General features: G+C 29.4%; 1 protein-coding gene across 1 annotated transcript; it reads right to left on the bottom strand.

Annotated features, from left to right (window-relative positions):
* Positions 1–6,544: 6,544 nt before the first annotated feature.
* LOC120089374 (AP2-like ethylene-responsive transcription factor PLT2) lies at positions 6,545–10,101 on the bottom strand. The gene is made up of 10 exons (XM_090306012.1): positions 10,023–10,101; positions 9,750–9,947; positions 9,211–9,652; positions 9,046–9,128; positions 8,829–8,837; positions 8,649–8,737; positions 8,479–8,552; positions 8,304–8,354; positions 8,107–8,183; positions 6,545–7,629 (listed from the first exon to the last, which is right to left on the bottom strand). Exons 2-10 carry the CDS (start codon positions 9,907–9,909, stop codon positions 6,815–6,817), a joined length of 1,800 nt encoding a protein of 599 aa, XP_090162138.1. The 5' UTR covers positions 9,910–9,947; positions 10,023–10,101; the 3' UTR covers positions 6,545–6,814.

The raw sequence follows: 10,101 nt of genomic DNA, 5'->3' as shown, positions 1-10,101 counted from the left end.
TTTGTAATTCGGTAGGAATAAGTGAATGACTCAAATTTAAATTCTTCATTAATGTTGCCTTCCTGCACCATATGATACCATAAATACTGTGGAAGATGAGGATGAAGAAAACAATTCATTATTTAGATTGTTAATTGATCTACACAAATACCATATATTTTGAAATTGTTAATTGATTAGATACTAACAAAACATAAAAATCATTCACAATTTAAATATATAGGATAAATTTGGTTTTTAGTTTAATATCATAAAAGAGGTCTAAAATGTAGGAAAATTGGTTATAATATTTAAATTTGAAAAGGAAAAATATAGTTAGTGTATGTGGACATACTGTTAAGAGCATTTTGGAGTTTTTGAAAGACTCAAATTATTTAGATTGCCATAAATTTAAATAGTTTCAGTTTTTGACATTCTTCCAAAACAAACCTCAAACTTTGCTATAGCATCCAATTTCCCTTCTCAAAATTAATTACAAGATTAAGACTGTCCAGCCCACGTTATTAGTTTTGGGCCATCAGAAAGCATTGGCCCAGTCCAATTAACAACCACCCTTTTTAGCTACTATGTTATCATCCTTAACTTTTTTTTTCTTTTTTTTTTGTTAAATATGATAATTATTATTATCTATATCTTTTCAGTTCAAACAACGAGAGATCTAAATCTCAAACCTCTTGATAGATGATATATGCTTTACAACTATGCTCGTGGTATTGCTTGAGTTGATTCTTACGATTTCATAAATACAAACATTAATTACCAATAAATATTTAAATGTTAAAAATCAAACTTTTTTTTCCACAATGTCCATAGACGAAGTGCTTCATTTCAGATCAATTCTTCTCTTCAAGAATTCGAATCTCCATGCTAAAAAAAATGACTTCGTGTTAATTATTGTTGAGCTATGCTCACTTTGACACTAACTTTTATTAAATACTCCAAATTCTACACATTTTATCACTTTCAACACAATTTCATTTAAAAAAACTCGATTGGGTTTAGAATCTCCTCACTCTTAGTCAAAATGAAATAAAAGAGATATAGTATATACTTTATACTCTTTTCTCTACACATCAAATTTGGATCACATATTGTTTTATGAGTACGATATTAATTATATGTGATTTAAATGTACGAGTTTTAAATATTATAAAAATTAATGTTTGTATTTGGATATGCAGAATAATTAATTTAAATATCTATGTTTGATATATCTATTTTGTATCAACTTAAATAAAAATAACTGAATATTTTTAAAATAAACATTAATGAAACTATTTGACTTAATTACTAAAAGTAACTAAATAAATATAAATTAACTAGAATATTAATAATCGATAATAAAATCTTATATTAAATAATTAAGATTAAATAATTTTTTTTTGAAGTTTACTAAATCTAAATAATATATTTATATTTAATAATGAATCAAAACTTGTAGTAAAAATTAATTGATATTAAATTATTAATTAATTAGGGAATACTTTTACTGTTAGCTCATAGGCATAAAAATTCCATTAGTATGAAGGTTATTAGAAAATCATGTCATATGAATTTTTGAATTTTCTTTAAAAGTGAAATCTTTAAAACGAATAAAGATATTAAATGTCTATTTGAAATTCTATGAAAAAATCCTGTAAAACAATAAGGCCTTAAATATAAGTGTAATTTGAGGACGATACTCAAGAGATCGTTAGAAATGGTAAATTTGGTGTCATTTTTTTTTAAAGATAACGAATTCAAAAGATTGTTCAATTTTTTAAATGAAGAAGCAATGTTACAAATATGAAAAATATCCAAATTAAGTTTAGTCTAATTCACTCAATAATATTCGGGAACAGGGGACTACCATATGGATTAATTCACACGTGAATGTGTTATATATTAACCATTTTGATCATGAGTTTCAATTTTTTTTTTTTTTAATACTCAAAATGTATTATTTCAATAAAAATTATTATTTCACTTATATATTCACTTTTTAAAGTGAATTTTTAGTTACATCCAAAGACTAGATGTGTCTGTCAAATTACGCATAGATTGGATGTTAAAAATCACAAAATTTGAATTGGTAGTTCGAATCTCCGTACTCCAATTATACTTTAAAAAAACAACTAAATAATTTTAAATAGACTGCACGCCGGTTACTAATTCACCAATCCAATACAGATTTACCAATTTTTTTTTCTCCTACGGGTAGTTATGCATGCTATTTAATTTTCATTAATTTCAAAAATAATAAAGTCCTTTCTGCTTTTGTTTTTTTAAAAAATATATATACTCTTTCGTTACCTAAATTTAGGATTTTGTTTTTATGTGATCATCTCTTTCAAAATATTGTACTTTTAACCTTTAAATTTTTAGTTTCATTTCAGTTAAATCTCTAACTTTAAAAATGTTACAATTTTACTCTTGAGGTTTTAGTTTTGTTTCAATTTGGTCTAGGTTTCAAGGTTTTAGTCTCAATTTTTTACTAAATAATCTCATAGTATTAATGTCTATTAATTAAGTTACTATTGTTTCATCGCTATTAAAATTAGTTTTAAATTAATTAATAGACATTAATGTTAAAAATTGAAGTGAGTATTTAATATATATATAAAAAATAAGTTAAATTTTAAGATGTGGTTCCTCATACAAGACACGAATGTCACACAAGATGTCCTAACAAAATCAGAGACTACAACAAACAAATAGATAGTGAATCAAGAATAAATGCATTGGAGTTGGTAACCTAGTTTAGTGATAAACCACTTATGTCTGGGAGGCAGTGTGCGCGGAAAAGATAATTCACTAATATATAAAAGTCAAACAATTACAAGTTGTACTTATCTGTAAATAACGATAATTACAATGACATATGTAAAGTCTAACTTAGTTAATCACCTAGGTTCCCTTAGATGTGAGACTTTTCTCACTCGGACTTAGACTCCCTCTAAGTATGTGAATATTAGTGATGTAATACCTCAAGCTCCCTCTAAGTGTATAAGACTCTCTCTCACTTGAAGATATCTTTCCTTCTTATGAGCTCCCTTCACGTGGGAACTTAGGCTCCCTTAAGTCTTGAGAACTCCGTTCTTGGTGAGTAATACCTTAGGATCCCTCTAAGGTTGAGAAATCTTTCTCAATCAACTTTATTTTAGACTCCCTTAAGACTGAACAGTACTTCGTAATATTGAAATGTTCACTATAGAGACAATATGAAGAATACACCGCCACAAGCAAAGGATAATACTTTCTTCTTCAAATAAGCACTGTGCATAAAGTACTCTTGTCAAATTCAATTAAAGATCTCACCAAAACAATGCATGTGATAATCCTAACAATGAGATTTATTGGGCTTAAATAGCACAATGGAAAGATAGAAAATATCCCCACATAAACTAGGCAATTTACAAAAAAAGGAAAACGTCCAAGAGAAAATAGTTTGTAGAATAATTTAAATAAGAAAAGAATTATTCTACAGAGTTACCATATTGAGTCACAACCTCTGAGACAGGTTCCCACATAGACATAATGTGAGACATCCCATAAATAGCCCAACAAACAAATGACAGGAGTCTTAAACAAATATATATATATATATAGCCAATATCAAATATCTAACAAAATGGTTAAAAGTGCAAATCTTGAATTTTAGGGATTTAATTGAAACAGAATTCAAAAATACTCAATGGTAAAATTGTTATATTTCAAAATCTAAAGACTAAATTGAAATCCGAAAATTAGGCACAAAAATTATGAAAAAAAAAATCTTTTCCAAAATATATAAATAGAAAAAGAAACTCCGCACTTTTTTTTTCCTCTTTTAATTACTAAGTTTCTAGAATTTGGTCATGGTTGAATTTTAGTCGGTTAAAAAATACTTTTATCCCCCAACATTCATAAAGTTGCAATTTAGTTCACGTATTTAATAATTTGTTAGAACTTAGTTCATATCTTAACTTTTCTATTCTATTAAAATCAAATGTTAATTTTTTTTATCACATAAAGGTTTAATCTTTAGAATTTATAAATAAATAAATTTAATTTCCGATCATTTTATCAATTTGCGTATATAAGAATTTCCATTGAATTCTAGTAATATTTTTTATGAAAAAAATTAAATCGTTACAAATTGTAAAGTACATAGGTTAAATCCTAACTTTCTTGAAAGTTTAAGAATCAAAAGTGTTCCTTCTAACCATTTTATTATAGGATATTTGTAATAAATGTAAAATAAGGATATTTAAAATATTTGTAAATGTGGAAGTGTTAGACTAGTTAATTTTTAAATTTTTAATTTCGTTCTCTCTTGTCTTGTCTTGTCTTGTCTTGTTGCACATCTTCTTCTTCTTTTTTTTTTTTTTTTTATTTCTTTTCTTTGAGTTTTGCTTATTTCTTTTTCCTTTTTCTTTTCTTTTTTATTTTCTTTCATTTCTCCGGTTTTTGCTTATTCACTTTCTTTTTTTAGTTTTTTATTTTCTTTTCTTTTTCCGATTTTTGCTTCTTCCCTTTCTTTTCTTTTTTATTTTATTTCCTTTATCCAGTTTTTGCTTCCTCATTTTTCATTTTTCTTTCCTTTCTCCGGTTTTTTCTTTTTTTTAAAAAAAAAAAAATTTCTTTTCTCCAGTTTTTGCTTATTTTCTTTCCTTTTTTTTAGAAAAAATTCTTTCCTTTATTCGGTTTTGTTTCTTCTTTTTCTTTTTTTTTATAAGAATTATAAGAATAAGTTTAGTATCCAAGACTTGAAAGTATCTAATTCATAAGTGATTTAACACCAACAAACCAATCATCAAGTTTGATTATTATAACGAAAATTAAATATAAATAGCAAATGAAAATAGATTTGATAGAAACTATTTTTTTAGTCCATAAATTTACACTATTTTTAGAAACATTTCTTGAAAGTTTAAAATAAAAAATAAGAATAGTTATTAAACAAGTTTATTTCTCAAAAAATGAGAAACGCGAACGATATAAGACAGACCAAAGTTGTTTTTTTCCCCTTTATAGGACTTTAAGAGTATGGCGCCTATCATAAATAAACTTTAAGAGTATGGCGCCTATCATAAATAAACTTTAAAAAGGGCATAGATGGTCTAAAATGAAAGACACAAATTGAAATATTAATACTGATAAGACGTTATCGATGATAGAAGCTACCACTAATAGCACGTTATCTGTGATAGAAGCTACCACTGATAGTATGTTATCACTGAGAGAAGCTATCACTAATAACCATGTATGAATGATATTAGTAATATCTGTGATAGAAGTTAGGTGAAATCTATATATCAAGTTTCTTTGAAAGTTCATAACTAGATATAGAATTCTATCATTGCTAGCCTTAAGTGTTAATATTTCAAGATTGATTCTAATTTGATGAAAGTCTATCAGTAATAACGACTGATAGCTGCTATCAGCGATAACTACAATAGAAGATTATTAGTGATAGCTATTGTGTTTATCTTTCAAAGTTGATAGTCATTTATGAAAGTCTATCAGTAATAGCCACTAGTAGTTTCCCATCACTAGTATAGCTCAATCTTTCAAAGTAGTTGGTTTTCTTTCAATGTTGATAACTATTTATAAAAGTCTATCATTAATAACCACTGATAGTCTTAACTATTAATATTTTAAGGTTAATTCCAATTGATGAAAGTACATCAATAATAGCCACTGATAATTGATAACAAATTAAAAGCTAATTATTTCAAGATTGTATTATATTTCTCAAATTGAAAACTACCACTAATAGCAGCTATCAGTGATAGCAATTGATAGCTTCTGATAGTAGCTATTAGTGACTATTACTAATTGCTTTCAATTTGAGAAAATTGGGAAGACAAGCAAAATGGTGGCTAGGTACAGGCTTTTTAGTCTATCTTTTTTTTCTTTCTATCTATGCAATTATTTTATCCTTGTATTACATATTCAATTATTTTGGACTTGAATTCCATTTATGCAACTACTCCATTATTATATATACTTTTAAATATCATGTACTCTTAACAAATCTTTCATTTTGCCTAAAAAACAAATATTTCATCTAGTCAGCTCTAAGAAAAATATAACAAAATGTTAATAGATAATAATTTTTTTTAGAAAAATCAATAATAAATTAACAAAACTAAATTTCAGACTTATTGAAAATATAAAGACTATTACTAGAATAATTGTGGGACAAATTGATATTAAAAACCCGACACTAATGTGTAGATTAGATTTTATTTTATTTTTAATAAGATACCATAGGTCGGGATCAATAGACGTACTTGAATGTCTCAATTAGGTTGAGACATCCTTAGTGCCCTCATCATATCCCAAAACTAGAAGGAAAAAAGTTTATTGATCATCAAAAGGGAAATATACTTGAGACGGATAAGAGAAGAACTCGAATAAACATGCAGATTAGATTAAAAGTTTAGTTGATTTTGAGAAGGGTATCTCCTCAATCCTAACTTAAATATGAGCACAATGATAGATTTGTTCTCAGAGCGAGAGAAGAAAATGGTGAAATAAAATGGAAGGACATTAGAGTAAAAAAGAAAAGAAAAGGAAAAAGAAAAAGAAAAAAGGTTGAATAATATATAAGCGATGGATACAGTCATTACAAACAACTTGTTTAGATGCCTATATACTCCGCCGTTAGTTGCCGTTGCTGTGTTTACGTTCTTCTCAATTACTTCTCCTTAACCCCTCTCTTCATAATTAATTCAAGTTTGCATTTGCAAAATCAAATCCCAAATCCCACATTCCTAATCCAAAAAAGAAAAAAGAAAAAAAAAAACCATCAAATTTCCCCATAATTAGTTAATTTTTTAATCACATATCAATCGTTCCACATAGAGAAAACCCCAGCGTTAGAACCTTGAACCGTATCCCCGGTCCAACCCCCATACCCACCGGAATTAGGCATGTCATAGTCAACCTTAACGAGCGCGTATTCCTCCGCTGTCGCACCACCGCCATTGGACGTAGAACCCATCCCAAATGCATTCCCAAGATACCCTCCTCCGTTAGCATTATTCTCAAAATGATTCAAGACATTAGTATTGTTATTAGTGTCCAAAGTAGACGCTCCTCCGCCGCCTCCGCCACTTCCACCACCCATGTTGATCATCCCCTGAAGTAAAGCGGGATGATTATGAAGATATCCGCCACCGTAAAATGGATGGTTAGTGTTGTTAGGATATGGGGAATGATCAGATGAGTGGTGGATATAAGAAGAAGAAGAAGGGTGGTGGAATGAGGAGGGATGGTGGGTGTAATGAGAAATGTCATGGTGGTTTTGAAGAGAGAGCAAAGGTTGGGTTTGAAGGTGATGGTCTATGTTGAGATTTGGTTGTTGGAGTAAATTAGGGTAATGGGAGGAATTAGCTGTAGAGGAGGAAGAGGTTCCATATTGGAAGCAAGAGGAGGAGGAGGAAGAGGAACCTAGGGCAATCATTTCGTCTCGTTTTCGAGATGATTCCATGGCTTGAGCCTCTTTTAGCCGCTTCGCCGCACCGCCACCGATCGGGAGTGTGTTGCTCTCTAATATGCTTTTCACGTCGTAGCGACTCATGTCGAAGTTTGTCACCGCGTTCAACCCTCTGAATTTTATCGCTGCTATGTCATATGCTTCTGCTGCTTCCTCTTCTGTACCTACAACCCCATACCATCATCCATTAATCATAACTAGAAACCTCCGATTTAGCCTGAATTATACTCTTCTGGTTGATCATTTACAATATGACTGAAATTTGGAAAAACAAGTAAAAAGTAGGCAAATTCAAGCAAATCATAATCATAATAATAAAGAAACTCTTTGTAGATGACTAATTTTCTCACTAAAGGAAAGATGGATCAAGAGGTATACCAGAATATCTCAATTAGGTTTATACATCTATAACACTCTAGACTAAAAAAGTAGTTTTTAAAAATTTACTTTTAAAAAAAAAAAATTTGCTAAGATTGAACTCTTATACTTAAAAGAGAGAGATGAATTTTCAAAAACTAAAAAAAGGCGCAAAAATCAAATAAGGATGAAAAGTTATAGATATGAAATTGGAAAATGGGAGAACATTAGAGAGAAAAATAAGGAGCAAAACATGGGTAAAATAAAGTCAACAACACACTTACTGAAAGTTCCCAAATAAAGATCTTTGTTTCCTGCTACTCTTCCAATCCTAGCTTGCCATCTTCCATGCTGGTGGTGCCTATTTTAACCCCCACACATTATTTTTATATAATTATATATTCCATTCATTTTTCTCATGAAAATAAATTAAAAAGAACCAAAAAAAATAACAAAAAAAAAAAGAGGAAAAATTTAGAACCTTGTAACTCCACGATACATTGATGCACCCCTTGAAAACCCACTACTCTTCCTGAAATCAAACTCATATTTATACTTTAGAATATAAGAAACGACGCCATTTTTTTAACCCAAAAAAAAAAGAGAAAAATTTAACAATGATTATTATTTTTATTAATTTCTATCAATGGAAAAACCTTCTAATTGCAGCCACAAATTCTTGTCTTGTCATGTGCTTCATTTCCTCCACTTCCTTCTCATAGTTACTAATCTGCCAAAACATTTCATCAAATTGTAAATTATTACATTTCCAAAAAATAAAAAAAAAATTATATTTATATGGTTCAAAATTCAAATTGGTAATTACAGGAAAATTTGTGGTGGTGGATGTTCCCCAATACTTCAATGCAGCAAGATCATAAGCCCTAGCTGCTTTCTCTTCTTTATCATACCCACCTGCCTCATCATTTCAAACTTATAATTTAATTAAACTAATGTTTTATTACAAAGAAAAAGACCCCTTAATGTTAAGAAAAGTAATACTCACCCAAATAGACTGCTCGAGAGATCATGGCAGAGACAAAGATCAACGTATGTGAGAAAGTCAAACAAAGTCAATTAGTTGCAGCTTTAAAAATTTTAAAATAATTATAAAACTATACACTTGAAATTAATCAAATCAATTAAGAAATTAAATTAAAAAAAAAACCCTAGTTTGCCCTAGAAAATCAAAATTGAAATTAAAAATTAAAATGATATCACACCTTGCCGACCCTTCCTGGACTGCCCTTCCCTTCTGCAACTATTATCCCACAAATGTGCTTCATATCTTCCTGTCCATCTATGCCTATAATAATACATGATTATAATGAAAGATTTTTATGATATTTCTAATATGGTATCAGAACTAGAAAATAAAATATATATACCTAGTGACACCACGATAAATGGAAGTTCTTTGGCCAAAAGTGTCCAAAGTTCTTCGAGGGGTAACATCAAGAGTGGTATTGCTATTATTATTAGTAGTAGTATTGGAGGTATTATTATCAGGTGTGGAGGTTGTTTCACAAGTAGAGGGTTTGCCACTGCCCATTGAAAGGGTTAAAGATTGCAAACAGTTGGAATTATCTTGAAGGTCAAAATTAGTAGAAGAATCGAGATTTATATTAGGAAGAGGAGCAGTAGGTTGTTGTTGTTGATGAACGGGAACTAATCTTGTGATTGGAAACAAATAATCTGTATCATTGCTCTGATGATGATGAATTTCATTAAACCCAATGAGATCTGTCTCATTTTCTGCCTTGCTTACTCCTAAAAAATCTGCTATTTTTGGAACTTCACCACCACTTTGATTACTTATCAGATTCCACTCTAAAACAAACACACAGAAGAAGAAGAAGAAAATTAAAAAAATAAAATAAAAGAGATGAATTAAAAGATAGAGATGGGAATTAGAGAGTAGTATTACCATGGTGGGTTTGAAATGGGATATCCATATTAGGATCATTCTCCAAATTTCCCAAAGAGAAATGATGGGAATGAGTTGTGGTTTGAAGATGTGGTGGTAAAGATGGATTAGTGGGTGAAAGTGGAAAGGAAAGCCAATTGTTTGAATTCATGGATCCCATAATTCTTCTTCTTCTTCTTCTTCTTCTTCTTCTTCAGCCTGAAAATGGGAAAATTTTCACTAATATTAACAACCAAAGATGACAGACCTAAGATAACAGAGGATTAGGTTTACCCTTTGAAGGGGCTTTTTCTTTTTTTGAGTTTTGTCTAGAAGCTTTGAAGGGGCTTCAGAAGAGAAGCATGTATTTCAG

The sequence above is a fragment of the Benincasa hispida genome, chromosome 10, assembly GCF_027475165.1.
Source record: "Benincasa hispida cultivar pf3 chromosome 10, pf3_genome.v1.1, whole genome shotgun sequence".
Taxonomy (NCBI): domain Eukaryota; kingdom Viridiplantae; phylum Streptophyta; class Magnoliopsida; order Cucurbitales; family Cucurbitaceae; genus Benincasa; species Benincasa hispida.
This window is presented reverse-complemented; position numbering and strand designations above follow the sequence as displayed.